A 21580-nucleotide genomic window follows, 5' to 3' on the forward strand; every position below is an offset into this window, starting at 1 on the left:
CAGATGGACCATGGGAAAAAGTCAGCATGGACTTCGCGGGACCCTTACCAAACAAAGATACGATATTGGTAATGTGGGATCAATATGCCAAATACCCAGTAGTCGAATTCGTCACCACAACATCGGCAGAAACAACAATACGTGCGCTGGAACGTATCTTCACTACATATGGTACTCCAAAAGAGATAAAGACAGATAATGGACCACCATTCAACTCGGGAAAATTTTCAGAATTTGCAAAAACGCTGGGTTTTAAACACCGGAAAGTTACTCCAAAATGGGCCGAGGCAAATGGTGATGTCGAAAGAATGATTCAAATCATAAAAAAAAGTGCGAAGATAGCGAAAATAGAAGGAAAGAACATCCGACAGGAAATTCAAAAAACAATCAGAAGCTATCGAGACACGCCACATGGAAACACCGGAGAAACCCCCAACAAGTTGATCTTTGGGAGGGAACTGAATGGTCGTCTACCACCTCGAATGGCGAAGAAGACAGTATCTGATGCAACCATCCGACAAAGAGACGCAACTGCCAAACAAAAGTGCAAGGCCTATGCAGACAGCAGGAGACATACCAAAGCGATACACATCGAAGTGGGAGACAAAATACTTGTGGAGCAGGACAAAATTGACAGCTTAACCCCTCGTTATAATCCGGAACCGTTTGTGGTGATCGCAAGGAAAGGCTCGATGATAACAGCTCAGAAAGGAGAGACTATACTATGCAGAAATACAGCGAAGTGTAAACGTTTGAAATGCGCTGAGGATGAAGAAAGCGACAATGAATGGCAACCATCATTAAGTAGGCAGATGCAACCTGATAGAGAAGAGAGAGAGCCGACGAGACAGAGGAGCCCACGACCAATGAGGAATAGAATATCGACAAAGCAAACAATATACAAGGATTTTCATACATAATAGACGGAAAAATATATAAGAGGGGAGGGATGTAGTGTCGTAGCAAATAACGATCCCTCAGTAACAAAATAGAACTAAATATGCGCATAATTAGGTACTCATGCGTACGAACAGAGACATATAAAAGGACAAATAATATATATATAAAAAAAAACGGAATACGGAGTCTTCGAGTAAACATTAATATTTTCGTTAGAATTGTAATATATATCTAGAAACATAGGTGAATAAATATCGATACTAACACGATATCCTACAATTCTGAAGAAGAAACCCTCCAATATTACAAGGAAACGACATCCATAATGGCCGAAGGTAACTTTAATCTGCGTTCGTGGGCTTCGAACAGCAAGATTCTACACACACAAGCAGCCGATGACAACGTACCCGATAAGAATGAAGTCGCCAACCTCATTGGGTTAAAATGGACTCCTTCGTCAGACACAATAACGTTCAATCCAAAGTTAACCAACTCCTCTTCTGAAAGTATTTACACAAAGCGTGAAGTATTACGACAAGCTTCGAAAACCTACGATCCTCTCGGATTGATTTTCCCAGTCACCATTAAGGCAAAAAATATTCATGAAAGAACTGTGGAAACAACATCTTGCATGGGATGAACCACTCTCTCTAGAACTTAGCACGGCTTGGACGACTATTGCGAAAGAAATTAAGAATGCTACCCAGATTACACCAAGCGCGGATATAGACCGTATCAAACGTGACTCGAGCCACGGTCAAATTTTCCCAATCTAGAATTTTTCAGTTTAATCTTTGTGGATACGAAATGCAATCTTATATTCACACATTATTTAGAAGTACATATTAATTCTTTGAATCACACCAAAATTAAGCAAATATATGTCTAAAGCAGATATTTTGAGTAATATCTTTTTTATTATTATTATTATTTAAAAATATTTAGGGCACGTAGGCTCCTGCTTTTCAAGGAGCCGTTTGTGAACTACTTACTACAATTATAATACAAATATTAAATTAATTAACAACTATATCACACAACTATTTTACTACAATTAGCCTACATACTATTTACAAATTCTAATTACTTAGAGACATCAGCTGCGGTCAAGAATGGATTCGAATTTTTTAAGCTCTTTTGTTCCTTAGTTTCATTTGGTAAGCTGTTCCACAAGGTGCAGCCGAGTAACTAATACTCTTTTTCATAAAATTTGTTATTGGTTTTCCCAGAGAAAAGTTCACATTATTACTGCGTAACTGATACGCTTGGTTCTCCTTGATTTGAAATATTTCCGGCTGTAACTGATTTTGGCATGGTATTATTTTTGATTTTGTGCACAAAAATATGCTTGTTTCTCTTTAGACGTTTACTTAATGGGGACCAATTTAACCCTCTTAGAACATCTTTAGTCCTGGTTTCATATGTTCTACCCGTAATCACCCTCGCAGCCCTATTCTGTAATATTTGCAGTTTGTTTAAGGTGGCTCCCTACAGTTTCTCGAAATTTTTAAATGTACATTTTGAACTCTAATTTTCATGTCAGTGACAAAATTATTACCAGAGGTAAAGTGTCTGGCAGCAGCTTGGTGTTATCGTGGTTGTTACCATGCAACTCATCCACTCAAATGCGACTCATCCACAGTCTTGGCACTCTCCATCCCTCCAACATAAACGAAGACTCTCTTTCATTTAAGCTTATTCAACCAGAGTAATATGACTTCCATTTCTTTGTTTACATCAAAACTGGTTGTAATATATTTTCATTCGGCTGATCAGGCTTCCCTCATTGCGGCATATTCTTAGCCCACAATTAAGCGTCTCTTTGGCAACGTAATGTATTCCAATTTGTTTTGATTTTTTGTTTTCTATTGGCCCATTTCTATCACGTGTTTTGCCCATATACAAAACATGTGTTCTCCCCTATTTATTTTGCATATTAACTCTCTTAACGAAGGTCCTCAGGTCGAAACGACGAGAAGTGTTTTTGGTTAAATTGCCACGTTACATTACGAGCTCGATTCATTCGATGCAAATAACCAACTCCAGATTACAATCGAAGCAAATAAAAAAATCGTTAATTTCCTGAACCTCGCCAACGGACCATATACGCCATAGTACGTTAAGCCAAACAACATATACCGCTTTATGTCCATCGCGAAAGCAACCACCCACCTGCAATCCTAAAGAATATCCCGATAGCAATCAACCAACATGCCAACAGTCTTTCGACGTGGTTGCATCCACTTACCAACAGGCCTTGCACAAAAGCGGATATAATTATACCCGATGGGAATAAGCAAGAAAACCAATCATGTAATTGCAGGGATAGGTCGTCGTGTCCCCTGGACGGAGAATGCTTAACAACAAATTTAATATACCAAGCAACAGTGGAGACAGACAAAACAAAAGAAACATACATTGGATTGACACAGAACAAGTTAAAAATCAGATATACCAACCACTTAGCATCGTATAGGGACAAAAACAAAATGAAAGCGACGCAGCTGAGCAAGCATATTTGGCCACAAAAGGACAAATGCGTCAACTATAAGTTGTCATTGTATTTTATATCGTCTTATTAGCTCTATACTTTGGTATATCGAGCACTCTACTCATATATATATATATATATTTTAAACACATATATGATATATATATATATATTCTAAACACATATTTGGTATATATATATATATATATATATATATATATATATATATATACCAAATATGTGTTTAGAATATATATATATATATATATATATATATATATATATATATATATATATATAATTATATATCATATATGTGTTTAAAATATATATATATATATATATATATATATATATATATATATATATATATATATACGTATATATATATATATATATATATATATATACAGGTGTAGTCATAGAAACTATCGTGAAGATAGAAACTAGCGCATACAAAATCGTCTGGGTAGAGTGCTCAATGCTAATGCAGAGCGGCATAACACAAGATGAGAAAACGCAGGTTACTTCATCGAAATTTTATTTACTACAGGACTGTTTCGTATGACAAGCTTATATAGCTTGCCACACTCGTCAGGTAAATAATATAATATTACAACAGCACGACGGACTATATACAGGAGATACATTACCATACATTCAGAGCACATCTGAAATGACTGCCAGACTACTTCGTCCTTTTAATATTGACGTAGCACATAAACCAGCACACAAACTTAGGTCATATTTTACAAAACACAAAGACAAAACGACAACCACCGAAACAAGAAATGCCATCTACCTGATTCCTTGCAAAGACTGTCCACAACGATACGTAGGGTAAACCTCGAAGAAAATCGAAACCCGAATAGCTGAACACAAGAACGCTATAAAACGACACGACCTTAAATCCCTACCAGCACTAGTACACACATACGACAACTTTCACACCTTCGCCTGGACAAAAACTGAACTACTGGGACGAGCACGAACAGAACACGCACGTGAATTCAAAGAAGCTTGGTTTAGTACAGACGACAATACTATTAACAGACATATCGATATTCCTGCAGTCTATCTGCAACTTAAGACAAAACGTTAGGACTCTATCAATAATCACATTAATGTAACTAATAATAACTTAAATCCACCCGCATCTGATACACAACAATCTAATCATATCTACTGGTTTGGAGACCACATAAAACTACAATACAACTCATTAACTATGTTGAGGTAGATTTATGCAAAAAATTGTTCCTTTCTCATCACATGTCTATTGTATTTTGCACAGATAAACCAATAGCAATTTTATAAGTAACATATTTTTCAAGTCAAGGTTGATGAGCTCAGCAAGACGAATGCCATTTGTAAATTTGGCTAAAATACAATAGACACGTGACGAGAAAGGAACCATTTGTTGCATAAACGTGTGTAATAACATAGTTAATGAGTATTGTTCTTTTATTATTATTTTATTCTCCAAACAATGTATATTCTATTAACTGTGGGGTGTTGTTGCAAAATGGAGTGACATATAATTATATCTAATAAGTATTTAGTATTGTATACCTTGTCAATGCTTTACTATAATAATTCTCGTCCAATCTGTCTTTCTTCAAAAGTTTATCTATACCAAATCATAAAGTAAAATTATATTTACTTTTACTTAAAATTTAAAAATTGCGCCCGCGTTTAAAGTTTTTTGCGCTGAATCTGTTTTTATGTCGACATTTTGCAAAAAGTTCACTTCTCTTGTTTTCTTTTGTGATATTTTTGTTTCCTTTGTAATATTTCATTAATTTTATTTTTCAAATTACTCTATTAAATTTTGATATCGAGCACGTATACTCTTTCATCTTGGATACTTAACTGATTGTATTATATTATATACACGGGCGGTCAAAAAGAACTGCTCAAATGTTGCTATTATCGTATGTAACAGGAATCGTAACAATCAATCTTTTATTGTACACTAGCAGTCAAAAAAAACTGTTTAGATACAAATTCATAAAAAAGAAGCGAACATAGGAGAGAGCTTCATAGGCATTTTGGATAATTCTCTTATTCCAAGCAATATTTCAATAATGTAATGCAACCTGCCACACTTCCAAGATATAGTCAAACAATGGTTTTAGGAAGAGGGACTGACAGAAATGGATTGGCCTGCACAGTCAAATACCTTAACCCTGTTGAAAATCTATGGGACAATGTTAAGGGGATAGTGCAAAAAAGGAATTAATTCATAAAGCGTCCATGATTTATGGGTTGCTGTAAAGACTGTCCATAGGATGAATTTCTTTTGACCGTTAAGATTACCACCTTAACAGAAAGTATGCCACGCCGGTGTAAGGCCGTCATCAATTATAAGGCCAAAGGAGGGTCTATAGTAATGTTAACAAGCATAAATTAAAGGACACGCCCACATGGGAATTTAGATTAGTCTAAATATAGCGATGATAGCGAAAGGAGCGAATAAAATATATATCTAGAACACGATGTATAAAAGAACATATTGGCGACGAAGATAAAATAATATACTTGAACGATGGCCGAAGAGCTAGATCAACCGCAACAACAACCGCCTATACAGATCATGCAATCTGTAACGATAAATCCTATGCCAGAATTTTCCCCAGATGCAAAAATTGGCACAAGTTTAGCCACAAGATGGAACAATTGGTAAGCAGACTTTGAGATGTATTTAACGGCAAGTGGCATTACGGATCCAACTAGAAAACGAGCATTGTTACTCTACCAAGCCGGACCTAGAGTGCGAGAGATTTTCAAACAAATCCCCGAGACTGGAACAGACGCAGATTACGACTACGTAAGGTACGAAGTATATCAATTCAGACAGGCAACACAAGGAAACAACGAGACCTTAGACCAATTCCATACAAGGGCAAGGCTAAGAACAATGTCAGAAACATGTGAATTCGGAGACGTTAATTTTGAAATTGAGGAACAAATTATAATAGGCGGAAATTCTTCGAAAATACGAAAGCGAGCATTGCGAGACCCTACATTTGATTTAAAAGCCATGATGTTAGAAGGACGGCGTGACGAACAGAGCACATATCAAGCAAGACAGATCGAATCAAAAGAACCAAAAGACGGTGAGACAAATAAATTAGAACAAAAACCAAGTACTGCATGGCGTAATTTGTAGAAATTGCGGGCGTAATTATCCACACACAGGAGCATGCCCAGCGAAAGGCAAAACCTGTAATAACTGTGGAAAATCGAATCATTTCGTCAATGTTTGTCGAGGAAAACAAAATCAAAAACAAGCGCGGACACTGCGAAATCAAACATATAGATCAAATACGAAGTATAAGCCCAAGAATCTAAAAACATTAGACCAGGAATCAAACTCCTCGGACAATGATTATTTATATTCCATGACAGATCAGAAACACAATAACAAAGTCAATGTAACGGTAAGCGGAACCAAATTAAAATAACAATTGACACTGGCGCGACAATAAATGTCATTGATCGTAACACTTTCAACAAAATGCAAGACGTAACATTAAATCGCACCAGCACGAAAGCTTTTGCATACGATGCGAAATCACCAGTCCAATTCCTAGGCAAATTCGAAGCGGTTATAGAAACACGGAAGCGGATTTCGGTGGCAACATTTTACATAGCAAAAGGCGAAAATAGTGGAAATTTACTTTCGCTATCCACAGCCCAAGACCTCGGACTTGTTAGCTTGCATATAGACAAACTCGCACCAGGAGACCTGATCTTAAGAGAGTCGCTGATTTACTAAACGCACCTCAGCCAAATAATGCGCATGAAACCAGAAGCCTTCTTGGTATGGCTAACTATTCTAGTAAATACATTAGAGATTTTGCAACCCTGACCGCTCCACTGCGTGAACTGACAAGAAAAGACGTTCGATTTGAGTGGACGCAAAAACACCAAACAGCATTTGAAAAGCTAAAGAACATACTTCGAAGAATGGTGTAGAAGTAACAGCTCAACAAAAGAATGGTCACAAAGTCACAAGAAATACATCGCATTTCAAGAAAATAATGAAACAAGAAGACGACACAGATGATGAATATATGGATGAGAAAATACCAGCAGAAATCCAACCAAGACCTAATTACCATCCTCATCGGAATGATGATAGTATAAGAAGATCATCTCGGAACAGACGACCGCCAGAGCGATACGGACTACAGTATCCTTCTGATATGATAAGATAATTAGTATGAACAGTATCATGAACAACTATATGATTCGTGATAGATATATATATATATATTTATATATATATATATATATATATATATATATATATATATATATATATATATATATAGATAGATACATTAATAACATAGACATAATATTCAAATTGGGGATTTTGTTTTTAAAACAAGGGAAGTGATGTAGTAATGTTAACAAGCATAAATTAAAGGACACGCCCACATGGGAATTTAGATTAGTCTAAATATAGCCATGATAGCGAAAGGAGCGAATAAAATATATATCTAGAACACGATGTATAAAAGAACATTATAGGGTCAACAAAATATTAATATTTCATATAGCTTAGCATGTAATCTAGTCTATATCTACACGTATATATTGTTAGAGGGACTGTTACGTTCATTTGAGAGCATTTTAACTTGTTTTGAGCAGTTCTTTTTGACCTTCGCATTTCTAGAACGATGCTCTACCGTCTGAGCTACAAGGCCAAGTTGGGAACGACTGTGATTTTACTTAAGTTGTTATTGACAATGCGGAGTTTCGTCCTTTTACATGTCGTTATGCAGTTACTTCTGCAAATGTTGAGGACGAAACTCCGTAAAAGGACGAAACTCCGCATTGTCAATAACAACTTAAGTAAAATCACAGTCGTTCCCAACTTGGCCTTGTAGCTCAGACGGTAGAGCATCGTTCTAGAAATGCGAAGGTCGCGGGTTCGATTCCCACCGCGGTCAAGTAGAATTGTCTGCTTGCCCGGTTGGTCATACTTGTGTAGAAGAACAAATACACCTTACATATATATATATATATATTATATTATATCTATATATATTATATATATTTATATATATATATATATATATATATATATTATGTATATATTATAATATATATGTATTGTCTATGGTGTCGATTAACAAATACGTTATATATACATATTATCATGGATAATTAAATCACTATTATTGGTTAATAAAATCACTATTAATTCTTTTAAAATAAGTCTTTTAACTATCCATGATAACATTTACATGTGAGCCGCATATATATGTAAGTATATTTTCACATGTGAAGCACATATGAACCATATGTGTTGACAGATATTCCCATGTAACCACATGCGCATCACAAGTGGTTCACATGTGTATACCATGTGAATCACATGAGAAACACATATGGTTAACTTGCATGCGTGAATTTTTGAATTTTTGCCACTTATCACAATACTGCAAAGTTTCTTTGAAACTACACTAATAAACGGATGTAATTACCGTACCAGTACCTTGAGCGTAAAAATATCCTGTAATAACTTTCCAAAATTTCTTAACCAGCTCTATTACAAGTCAAACAACAATATGTTAATAAATGCGATGTATATAAAATTTTACATTTGGGACTTTTTTCATACACCCTGTATATTTCAAAACGGATGTAATTACCGTACCATTTAATATTGCGAATCCTATAATAATATAAGGCTCGGTTATTGATCCTTCTCTCGTGATTGGTTGTTTTCTAGGTTGCACCGGGATGTATTTCTGGTATTTCAATTGACATTTTTCTTTTTGATCATAAAAAGGTTGCAGATCTTTAACATAAAAAAGATTACACTGTTAATTTTGAGGTACTAAAATAGCACCACCGTAGGTGCCAAATCAACACAATGCAGTGGTGTTAAATAGAAAGTGCTATTTTGGTACCAATTTCGGTGCTAATTTAACACCACCAAATCTGACATTACGCTTAAAGAGCCAATATGACACCTTATAAATTCAGCGCCTTTGCAAGGTGCTAAAATAGCGCCTATTTTGCGGACAGAAAGTGCTAAATCAACGCCATATTGAGAGTTAAATATGGTGTGTCAAAATATTTTCATTTTTCACTGCTGTTTACAAAAGTAACCAATATTACAACCAAGGCCAATACATATACAGTCAAACATCAAACTAAAAGTCAGAGCTCTAACAGCCATTTTAAAACTTGACAAGTTTGTTTTTTTTTCTACTAGATGAGAGCAAACCAGATCAGTGGGGCAAACTGTTCCATAAAGCTTGCCCCCAGTATCCAAAGGATGGTTTTTACCGGCTGTTCGTGCGCAGTTTAGGTTAAAAAGTAGGTTACATCGCTGTATATAACAACGGTCCGACATTAGAAACCACTTTAGTTCGTCTAATAAATGTGTTACATGGTCAAATTTTCTCGACTTTGTTATGGTTTTCGCTAATGAGGAAATTAAAAGAGTTCGCAGTTCCGCCAAGGCAAATGTGACGCGTAAAATTAATAGACTTAATGAGCTTATATGTCTAACAACAATATTCAAGCTGTAGAAAAGACAAAAAACGACCTTTACGAAATTGTGAACGAATTTCAACTCGCGCATAAAGCTTATCACGAAAGCCTAGATAATGAAGAAGAGAAATCGAACTCGACTCTTTATTGCGCAACTGCGTTTGAAGAAGCGGAAAAACATCAAACAAAGGTACGTCTGTGGCTAAGCGAACAACGGAAGGATACACCTTTAGCGGCTGAGATCCGTCCCGTGGACTCGAATAGTTGCGTCAGTTCCTTGAGGTCTAGAAAATCTAAGGCGAGTTCGGCGAGAAGTTCAGCGAGTGCCAAAGCCATAGCTGCTGCGAAAAAGACAGCGTTAGAAGCAAAGGCAGCTTCACTTTAAAGATTGCATAAACTCCAGTTGGAGGAGTAAAAACTTCAACAGAAAAGGGTTGAAATAGAGCCACGCTCCGAAATAGCTGTCGCAGAGGCCGAACGAAAGGTATACGAGGAGAGTGAAGTCGAAGAAATGTATAGTGAAGTAAATAAGGCTAGTTCTCGGCATGAATATTCGCAAAAAATGAACAGTGCTCGCACGAGTAGCCTGGCGGAAGGATCGAGAAAGTATCACCATACATCATTCAATAATCAGTTAGATAACCCTGTGTCTAGTAAAGTGCTTCTTGACCCTAAAGAATCGAAGGACACTGAAAACACAAGTATTCAGCATAGCAATTTTCGCGATGGGTCATTTCAAATCCTGGTGGAAACACAAGATCGTGGTGTTTAACAACAAAGTGTTATGGCATTAACACTACCCCAGCCCACGTTGCAGATCCCGACTAGTCACTGTGATTTTGTTCGTGCCTTCGAGCATCTAGTGGAGGCAAAGACCAAGAATCCAAGTGCGCGGCTGTACTATCTTGTACAATACACGGCAGGTCACGTACAAGAATTAGTGAAGAGCTGTCTTTCCATGGAACCCAGTCAAGGATACGCCGAAGCAACACGGCTATTAAAGGAGAGGTATGGTCAAAATGATCAAATTTCTTCGGCTCACGTTAATCGTTTGATGGATGAACCTGTCATAAAATCAGACGATGGTGTTGAGCTCCAGAAGTTTTCCATCCAGTTAACGAGTTGCCCTAACACGTTGAAGGAAATCGGGTGTATTGGGAAACTCGATAATTCAGATAACATGAAAAGGATCATCAACCGTCTTCTCACCGCAATGCGATATAAATGGCGTGATGTAGTTGACCGAATCGTGGAACAAGAAAGAAGAGGCATAACAATCAACGATGTTACGAAGTTTGTCACAAGTCGAGCGAGAGCTGCAAATCATCCTGTTTTTGGAAGGGTAGATAAAGAAAGGATTGATCTACAGCAAAGGCGAACACATACACCAGGAATCAGAGCGAATGGATTTGCTACTCATGGCGAGCAGGACAACCAAGAAACAACGAAACGGAAGACAGGTCCATCATGCAAAGCAGAACCACTGGCTTTCACGTTGTAAAAGGTTCCGTAAACAGTCGTTAGAGAAATCAAGCGGAATTTATCAATTTGATCCCACCGTCAAAAACGGCCTGCTGCGTGTTGGTGGTCGACTGCGACGAGCCGAGATCAACGAAGAATCGAAATACCCCTGCATCTTGCCAAAAAACTACCACGTTGTCACCTTAATCGTGAACTATTACCACGTCTCGGGGCATTCGGGCGTGGAGCATACGTTGGCCCTCATTAGAGAGAGATGCTGGATAGTCCAGGGAAGGTCAAAGGTTAAGAATATTATCGGAAAATGCTACAGCTGTCGAAAACGATCAATCTCCAGTGTCCCAACAAAAGATTATCTTCCACGCGATAGAGTCACCCCTTCGAAGCCGCCATTCACTTATACCGGAGTTGATTGCTTTGGGCCATTCGAGGTGAAACGGGGAAGATCAACTGTTAAGCGAAATGGCGTCCTTTTTACTTGTCCCACTGTTCGTGTCATCCACATCGAAGTGGCCGCGTCTTTAGACACGGAATCCTTCATCAACGCCCTTGGACGTTTCGTTGCAAGAAGAGGTCAGCCTGAAGAAATACGGTCAGACAATGGGGGGAACTTCATAAGAGGGGAGAAAGAACTCAAGCAAGCAGTAAATGACTGGAATCAAACACAAATACACGAAGCCCTTTTACAGCAAAACGTTATGTGGACCTTCAATCCCCCAGCTGGCTCTCATCATGGAGGCGTTTGGGAGAGGTGCATACGGACAGTCGGAAAGGTGATGCTGGCAACCCTAAAGGAGCAGCAGTTGGACGAAGAATCCCTCAACACCGTTATGTGTGAAGTCGAGTCCCATTACCAAATTGTCGGACGACCCCCGAGATAATGGGCCCTTGACCCCAAACCATCTACTTTTGCTACGCTCAGGATCAAGTGTTCCTCCTGGTGTTTTCTGTAAGCAAGACGGCTATGGCAGAAGGAGATGGCGTCAGGTGCAATACATGGCAAACGTATTCTGGGGTCGATGGTTGAAGGAATATCTGCCGTCCCTCCAATGAAGGCAAAAGTGGAGCAACCCGCAAAGAAATTTCATCGTCAACGACGTAGTTTTGGTGCTGGACGAGAACAAGCCGCGATATAATTGGCCTCTCGGACGCGTGGTTGAAGTCTATACAAACACAGGCGACAAACTCGTGCGATCGGTGAAGCTCAAGATGAGTTCATCTGAACTCGTGAGACTGGTGGACAAAATCGTGCTACTTGAGGACAAAATCGTGCTACTGGAGGACAAAATCGTGCTGCTGGAGGAAGATCAAACAGGGAAGTGATGAACAAGTACAGTACATAGTTCAAACTATTCAAACTATTCTATATTTACTGGCATAATCTATTGTTCATTTTACTCATAAAACGCCTTTAAGGGGCCGGTATGTAGGTTTGAAACACGTAGATAGATATCGATACGAATACGTAATGCATGCAGTAATAAGGACTTTAGTTTAGGGGTTTCGTCAGTATATTAGGGACCTTAAGCATGTAGGACGGCAACACGACGAGGACGCGGCTGAAATTCTCCTTTAAATTAATTCTATGGCTAAGTTGTTGTTTTATATTATTAATTGTACCAATTCAGTGAGATATAAGGCGTTAAAAACATTGTGTTTATGTTTAAGGACAATTCTATAGAGCCTAATTCGAGGGAGGGCTCGCTGGGCCTGAAATGCAACCGTTCTAGGCAAGACGTAAAAAACGACGTTTTCCCGTTGTAAACAGAACGAAGACGACGTCTAAAACCCATCATGGGTCTTTAAATATTCATTTCTTTTCAATGTCCCATTGTATTGATAGCCGTCGTCGTCGCGTTCGCGTCCTACATGCTTAAGGTCCCTAATATTATTAGATCGGACAGAGCGAGGACGCTAAACAAACTATTATCATTCTATTCAAGTTGGTGTGCGCTAACCAAAGTAAGTCGTTTTTTTATCCTGTTGTGTTGATTAGTATCATCAGTTGTTATTCATGTATAAATTCATGTTTATGTTGGTTTGCGCGCATGCCATAATCTGTGTAATCCCTTTCTAAATTGTGTGGTTCGAACCTATAAACCAAACCTAATTGATATCACCTAATTGATATACCTAATTAATACCGCAACCAAATTCTAGTTACCGAACCTCATTCCTTTTTGAGAATTAACTGGTGTTCAAAGTTATTGTTTGTGTGTTATCTGCGTATGGAGCTCGTCATTGCTGCGCATCATACTTGAATCGAGTCTTGGGACTTTGCGCATGTTAATAATCTGCCCAGAGAGTTTACATCGGTTAGCATAATGTTTGACCTTTCTCCTATATTGTCTGGAACTGACGTAAGGTGTTGATTTGACGTGAGTAAGGACGGCGTTATCACAACGCCATCTCTGATATCATCACCGATATAAGTCAGTGGTCAAGAGTTTAAATACTTTAAATACTCGAGCAGCCTTTTGAAATGTAGTTTGTTTGACTGAATGGATGACACCGATTGACACGTGGAAGTCCTCGTCGATTTGCCATTCGATGAAACGCTGTCAGAAGTCTTCGGTTGTCATATTAAGTGTTAATTCGAAATGCACTGCCCTAGTGTCGCATATGAAGATACCTACGTACGATTTAATCCTCTGCGTCTTCTGCTCGGTCTTTTGTTTCATTTTGAGATACAAAGGACCCATGAAATCGAAACCAACATTGGTAAACGCTGGTACAACTTGGACTCGTTCCATTGGAAATGGGGACATGCATTTCTGTTCTTGTGGCTTTGTTTTCCAATGTTTACGAACAAGATATTTGTTGAGTATCCTTTTTACTTCCCTTCGACCATTAATTTAAAAGCCAATATTGTTAATTGTTGTAGAATTGCCAGTGTCGTTACCGGACCTGCATGTTTTACCTTTATATGTAGATGTAATACAAGTTTTTGCAATAAGCTCATCATGATGTGGAATTATGATCTGGGGTCGGTTTATCAAGCCCGTTTAGCTCAAACGGTGGTTAAGTTCAAAATAGAAAGCAAGTTATTATTATTCAACAAGGAAACTAAATGTTTTTAACCTTAATACAAAGATACTGCTTACAACTACATAATTATTCAGTGCATTATATTCAAGTTGACCCATTCAAGATAGATCTAAGAGTGTTTTTTAATTTTGCTAAACGCGCTTGATACTACCGGCCCCTGATGCTTTGCTTCTTAGTCAATTTGTGCAAATTGGAGACGCCCTCCGACGCGATGGATGCCTTTGCTCGTCGTAGAATGGATCTAAGTGGAACAATGGGCTGGACGATGAAATATCTTCTTTGTTAGGCAGCTGATTATATTCGGTTTTAAATACTCTTTTTTGAATCATACTTAATAACATATCTTCTGTATTTTTAAGTTCATTAGCCGTTGAAAGCCCATTTCGGAGGGCAACATTCCTTTGAGTCCATTTCAAGATTCGAGCTAATATTCGAATTGTCCTTTGCCGTGTTTCATACATGGTCAAAATTGTCGGATACTCGAAGGCAAATTCAAAACACGATAATAATAATTGCCACACTAGCTCATTCTGATTAAGCAAGTATAGAAATGCGACAGACCTGAGCAAATACATTTGGAAACTCAAAAAGTCAAAGGCTAATTATGCGATAAACTGGCGTACTTATTATAGTGCCCTTGACACAAAATGCGATTTTTACACCATGGAAAGTACAAATTTGTCCGAGTGTTATGGCCATCGTAACAGAACACTGGACCTAGCGATCATCGTGACGTCACACAAGTGAGTCGCTGGAAACTCACATTGTATTTCCTATAGGGTTCTATAGGTTATGGTTAGGTTATTTCTAAACAGTACTGTAGGTGAAAATGCCGAACCGATCGATCTCCTCACTAAGTGAAATGTCTGTTTATACTGCTGCAGATAGATAAATTTACGGAGTCACCAGTCAGTTGTATGCGATCAAAAGGCGAGTTTAAAATACGTAACTAACCACCATGGTTCTTGTTATTTACGTACAAGCATAATCCTAACAGAAACTATGTTATGGGGATATGCTGTTATTTTACTATGTTTATAGCTACGACAAAATTTCTTCTAAAACGTACGTTAACCTACAGACACAGTTCCTACGCCATGTGCATAGAACTTTCAACGATCGCCCCAATTTTGAGGCTTTCAAACGGCTCTAAAATTGCGACGTTTTAATGCAATCGAAAAATTCTTTCAGCGAAAATACTCGGACACATGAGTCTTTTCCACAGTGTAAAAATCGCATTTTGTGACTTGAAAACATTTACTTAAACGAGTTTGAAAAAGCTACACGTTTATTATTTGCTAATTTTCAATTTTCCCAACTTTAATTAAGCTTCTTTAATCAGAGGTGCCAACATATTAAGTATTGTGATAAAAATATGCCAGTTGGTAGCTTGTAACAAAAATGCATGCCATCAGCGTGTAGCTACCTTTCATAAGGTCGTCACTTTTTGCATTTCGAACGCTGCGTTGTCCTATACCTACTTTTGTGTAGAAAATCCAGCCAAATGGTACTGATTTTTAATTTTTTTTATTTGCAGTAATTAACTTGCCTTTGAAGGCGTGGAATGGCGTCGGCATGGCAAATCTGGTGACATTTAAGCTATTGAATTTTCGCAGAGTGAACCCTCTTTACATATCTATACTCATTGATCCGGTTGTGCGATGGATATAACCGGACGAAAACAAAGCAATTTGATTCGCTAAAAAACGCGGATGCTGAACCAGAAGAAATATTAAAATTCAGTGTAACCGGAATCAATTTCAGTAGCAAGAAATTAAACTATCTATCATTGCAAATATTTCAAACACGAAGTATGTAAATGACTGCAAATGATTGCGAGTTGCATTATTGGCGACGTCAAACCACGTTTCCGCAAATGCTAATCTAAAAATCTCGGTTATTAACGACACTTTTACGTCTCGTGAAAATATATTCTTAAAACGTGTTTACCTACCTCTTTTTGCATCATCGCTAAAAGCATTTGAAAATTCTTCCTCTTCATCAGACAATTCTTCACTTTTAGAATCTTTCGCCTCAACTATATCAACGTATTATTAAAGTTCCCCTGACACAAAATGCGATTTTTGGAAAGTACGCATTTGTCCGAGTGTTAAAGTAAAAGAACTTTTCCATTTTATAAAAACGAAAAAATTTTAGAGCCATTTGAATCGATATATTTTTGAACCCATGGCCGTCGTAACAGAACACTGGACCTAGCGATTATCGTGACGTCACGCAAGTGAGTCGCTGGAAACTCACATTGTATTTCCTAGGGTTCTATAGGTTATGGTTAGGTTATTTCTAAACAGTACTGTAGGTGAAAGTGCCGAACCGATCGATCTCCTCACTAAGTGAAATGTCTGTTTATACTTCTGCAGATAGATAAATTTACGGAGTCACCAGTCAGTTGTATGCGATCAAAAGGCAAGTTTAAAATACGTAACTAACCACCATGGGTCTTGTTATTTACGTACAAGCATAATCCTAACAGAAACTATGTTATGGGGATATGCTGTTATTTTACTATGTTTATAGCTACGACAAAATTTCTTCTAAAACGTACGTTAACCTACAGACACAGTTCCTACGCCATGTGCATAGAACTTTCAACGATCGCCCCAATTTTGAGGCTTTCAAACGGCTCTAAAATTGCGACGTTTTAATGCAATCGAAAAATTCTTTCAGCGAAAATACTCGGACACATGAGTCTTTTCCACAGTGTAAAAATCGCATTTTGTGACTTGAAAACATTTACTTAAACGAGTTTGAAGAAGCTACACGTTTATTATTTGCTAATTTTCAATTTTCCCAACTTTAATTAAGCTTCTTTAATCAGAGGTGCCAACATATTAAGTATTGTGATAAAAATATGCCAGTTGGTAGCTTGTAACAAAAATGCATGCCATCAGCGTGTAGCTACCTTTCATAAGGTCGTCACTTTTTGCATTTCGAACGCTGCGTTGTCCTATACCTACTTTTGTGTGGAAAATCCAGCCATATGGTACTGATTTTTAATTTTTTTATTTGCAGTAATTAACTTGCCTTTGAAGGCGTGGAATGGCGTCGGCATGGCAAATCTGGTGACATTTAAGCTATTGAATTTTCGCAGAGTGAACCCTCTTTACATATCTATACTCATTGATCCGGTTGTGCGATGGATATAACCGGACGAAAACAAAGCAATTTGATTCGCTAAAAAACGCGGATGCTGGACCAGAAGAAATATTAAAATTCAGTGTAACCGGAATCAATTTAGCAAGAAATTAAACTATCTATCATTGCAAATATTTCAAACACGAAGTATGTAAATGACTGCAAATGATTGCGAGTTGCATTATTGGCGACGTCAAACCACGTTTCCGCAAATGCTAATCTAAAAATCTCGGTTATTAACGACACTTTTACGTCTCGTGAAAATATATTCTTAAAACGTGTTTACCTACCTCTTCTTGCATCATCGCTAAAAGCATTTAAAAATTTTTCCTCTTCATCAGACAATTCTTTACTTTTAGAATCTTCCGCCTCAACTTTATGACCTTCTGTTGGCCTATCCTTTTTTGCTCTTGTGAAACAAGAATTAAACACCAACAGGCCAAAATTATCCTTATTTCTATGAAGCAGCTCGGCACAGGCGTCGTATAAATTCTTAGGCTGTCTGTCGCCATTCGGAAGAATTGTAAAATCACCTTCCTTCTTAAGATCATGGCCATCGAAATCATTTTCTATCAATACGACAGGTGCTGAGACGCCAAGCGCTTCAAACACGATAGCTAAAATGGTATCTTTCTTTTCTTTCATCTTGTCTTTCCACTTACGCAAATTCTTGTAACTAACAGAACAGCAATGTGTTACAACCACAACAAGATTTGGATGTCTTGTGTCAACCACTTCAAGCAATTTAATTCCTCTAAGGCATTTTGAAAGACTGCTATTCTTACCCTTGACCCGGGTATCATTCACGTTCACCACCAAAAATACAAGATTAGGATAAATAGACTGCTCAGGTAAGCCTGGATGTGTTTCGAAAAATCTTTTTATCGAAACAAAATTACAAGCATCTTGCTTCACACCAGCAGTATCGTTTAAACCTGGTGTATCTATAATACCCATTTTTAAATCGCAAACTTCGTAATTTGAGTCGTCAGTGGTCAGAATGTATTCGCTGGTTGCTTTAGTTTCGGACTCAGAACAACTGGTGAGCGCGACAGGGATTCCTTCTCCTGTATCAAGTAAATGGTTTATCGTAGATGACTTTCCAACCCCAGTACTTCCTACCACCAAAATCATCGTAGAATTAAATGGACGTTTGATGTTTACACTTAATAGCAAGCAGTGATAAAGTTTTGCTCTGGGTGGTGGGTCGGCGTCCCGATCAAGGTTTTCAAATAGTCTTAGTTCCTCCTTAAAATCTTCAGCTGAAGCTGGCAAAGGTTTCAATTCGGCAGGAGCCCGGAAGAAACTAGGCATCATTCTTTCTGCTAATTTTACCCAAACTGCCATTGTCATTCAGCTACGTCAAAATCCTATACAAAAAAAATATTTTTTTTACCATATTTCTGGATAAAGTTCGTATCACAAACAATTGGTAAAATCGATATTCGGACAATAACGAGGTTCGATTTGACTACTACTACCACAAGTTTTCACTGACCTATTGAACTCGTGATTGGTTAATCTAATAGACTTATATAGACTTGGCCTCAAAGGTAGCGATGGTGAAATACAAATCTGAATTCTAACCTCATCATTATGATAACGATGATGATGCGGGGGAAATGTGTTAAATTTCAGGTCGGTAAAGTTCGAGTTAAGCCCTTCGAGTTTAAGGAGCAGTGTCACCGCGTGCGCATCTTTTCTGCGCATAAATCAAACTTGATATATAACAGGATGTTTTTTTCAAGTTTATCAAACGCGAGATGGCTGCTACTCAGGGGGCAAAGCATGGTGACAAACGCTATAATTCAGGCAGGAGAAGATCCCGGTTACAACAAATATAGTGACAGCGATTTCGCTGCGCATTAGTTATCCTTGGAGTATCGTAGAAGGTAAAATTTCAATTACTTATTTCATAACTTCTCATCTTATGGCTACACATCTCCCCATGAAAGGTACTGAGAATTATATTTGGACCTCTACCATGTTAGTATGGTAAAAAGAATGACTTTCTAAAATCACCTAATTTTGTTATCAGATAAGTAGAGAATTCATTGGGGTTTTTTAAAAAGGCTGTATGTCTACTTTCCTTCTACTTTGATAGATTAAATACATCTATGTTTTCTGATGATGAGTTGTTTTCAGAGCATAGTGGTTATGATGGGGATGTTAGGTATTATATATAATTGTTATGTGTGCCTATATTAAGTAATTTAGCTTGTAGGTACACCACGTAAGTATGTTTAATACTGCAAAGCTTTCGATGCGTTAACCCGGGCCTTTATCAGTGCAATTACCTGAATCACAGTTTAATGATATACAGTTAGGGAACTCGCGGCGGAGCCCTTTGATGTTGCTGTCCCCCTGCCTACGCGCCAAGCAAATTGCTCTGGCAAGTGTATTTGACTCTAAAGTAAGGGGGAAAGGTGTTCGAAAGACGAAAAATGTTAATATTTTAAAGCTGGCTCTATCTATCGATTTCCATTTTTGCGCCTAAATTTTAAAAATAAACGGTAAATGGTTGTTTTTTTTGTAAAAAATATATGCGTTAGGTTAAAGAGGTAAGAAATACAAGCGCGAATGATTTTCTTTATAAATATCAAGCTGATTGCCAATATCGTCTCCGATTATAAATTAGGCAGTTATTTTTCCATCCAGAAAACGTCTAAACTGATCTTAAAACAAGCATGATATTGATGTGTTATTTCTACAATTCAAAACACACGAAAAAATTTCTTTGAAAATAATTTTTTTTGCCATAAACTAGCAAAAACTACATGTTTTTTATTCGAATCTTGAACGTGAATTCAAAGGATTTACAATAAACAAATGCAACTTTTACCTATATATACAATACTTTTTACATGAATATAATAATATATATCCAACTTCACACACAAATGGTAAATGCTAACAGACATTAATTTCAGTTCATACATGATTGTAATATTCATGAAGGACATGCAAATCAATTTCCAATCTAATCTATGCAATTCTGTGTGGCTTCTATGAGATGATTGAAAGCTATTTTCCAATTTTTGGATGTGAATATTTAATGAAAAATAGCTACAAATATTTTGTGCTCTGAAACTATAATATGGTGATGAACTGAATGTGTCCTAACCTTCCCTTTTACTTGGAGTTTCAATGTTGTAGAATGTGCATTGCAGGATAGATTCAAGAACAAGGCTGCTGCTGCTGCCGCTGGATAATTCAGTTCTATAATTTCCATTGTTACCGGCCCGAAGAGGGTCCGAAGAGTCCAAAGTGAAGTAATAATACACATAGGACACATAATATATAGGGTTCACAAATATCACTAAACTGCGTATACGTTGTAAAACGTTTTTTAATAGCTATCTAACTTGCTATCTTAAACAGTAGAACTCAATGTCTTGATATGTCATCTGCTCAAAAGTTAACTTTGAGAAGATTGTTTTGCCATCTAGAAAAAAATACGACTGCATGGTGAAATATAGTCATATAGACCTACATTTATTAGATGAAATACCAAACTTTGAATTTTTACCTGGCAGTTCTAGAAGCTTCGTGTGAAAATCGCACTCCTCGTAGTTGTATTTCCCGTTTTTTTCCCTTTTCATTCGTATTATAGTCATTTTTAATCCAAAAGGAGCAATGTCGGATGGATAAATAAAATTTGTCAAAAAGACGAAGAGCGAAAGACCCTTCGCTTTAAAATTGCATTTTTCTGCTAAAAAATCGAATTTTCTTTATTAAAATGTGCAAAAACACTTGCCAGAGCCTAGCGCATGCGCATTAAAAACAGGGGAACACGATTTGCCGCCAGTTCCACCCCTGTGTAGTCCTCTGTGCCTGAATACACATTCACACGTCACTTAAATATCACGTTAAGACCCACACAGGCGCGAATTTTCAACGCTCTTTATTTTTCAAAATCAAATAAAATTTAATTTATCCTAATATTCTTGTATATTACATAACAATAATAGATTTTGACTGCTCTGGCGT

General features: G+C 37.4%; 1 protein-coding gene across 2 annotated transcripts in view; it reads right to left on the bottom strand.

Annotated features, from left to right (window-relative positions):
• Nucleotides 1–21580, bottom strand: part of LOC114532802 — a 62859-nt gene that overhangs the window by 23423 nt on the left and 17856 nt on the right. For both annotated transcript variants that reach the window (XM_028554395.1, XM_028554396.1), the window contains exons 2-6: nucleotides 17881–18960; nucleotides 16392–16475; nucleotides 9066–9209; nucleotides 8904–8954; nucleotides 4964–5021 (exon numbers count right to left, since the gene is read on the bottom strand). In XM_028554395.1, the coding sequence (XP_028410196.1) occupies nucleotides 4964–5021; nucleotides 8904–8954; nucleotides 9066–9209; nucleotides 16392–16475; nucleotides 17881–18943 (1400 nt within the window). In that variant the 5' untranslated portion in view covers nucleotides 18944–18960. The remainder of the gene's footprint in view (nucleotides 1–4963; nucleotides 5022–8903; nucleotides 8955–9065; nucleotides 9210–16391; nucleotides 16476–17880; nucleotides 18961–21580) is intronic.

The sequence above is a fragment of the Dendronephthya gigantea genome, unplaced genomic scaffold (assembly GCF_004324835.1).
Source record: "Dendronephthya gigantea isolate DGI-Jeju-01 unplaced genomic scaffold, DenGig_1.0 000081F, whole genome shotgun sequence".
NCBI lineage: Eukaryota > Metazoa > Cnidaria > Anthozoa > Malacalcyonacea > Nephtheidae > Dendronephthya > Dendronephthya gigantea.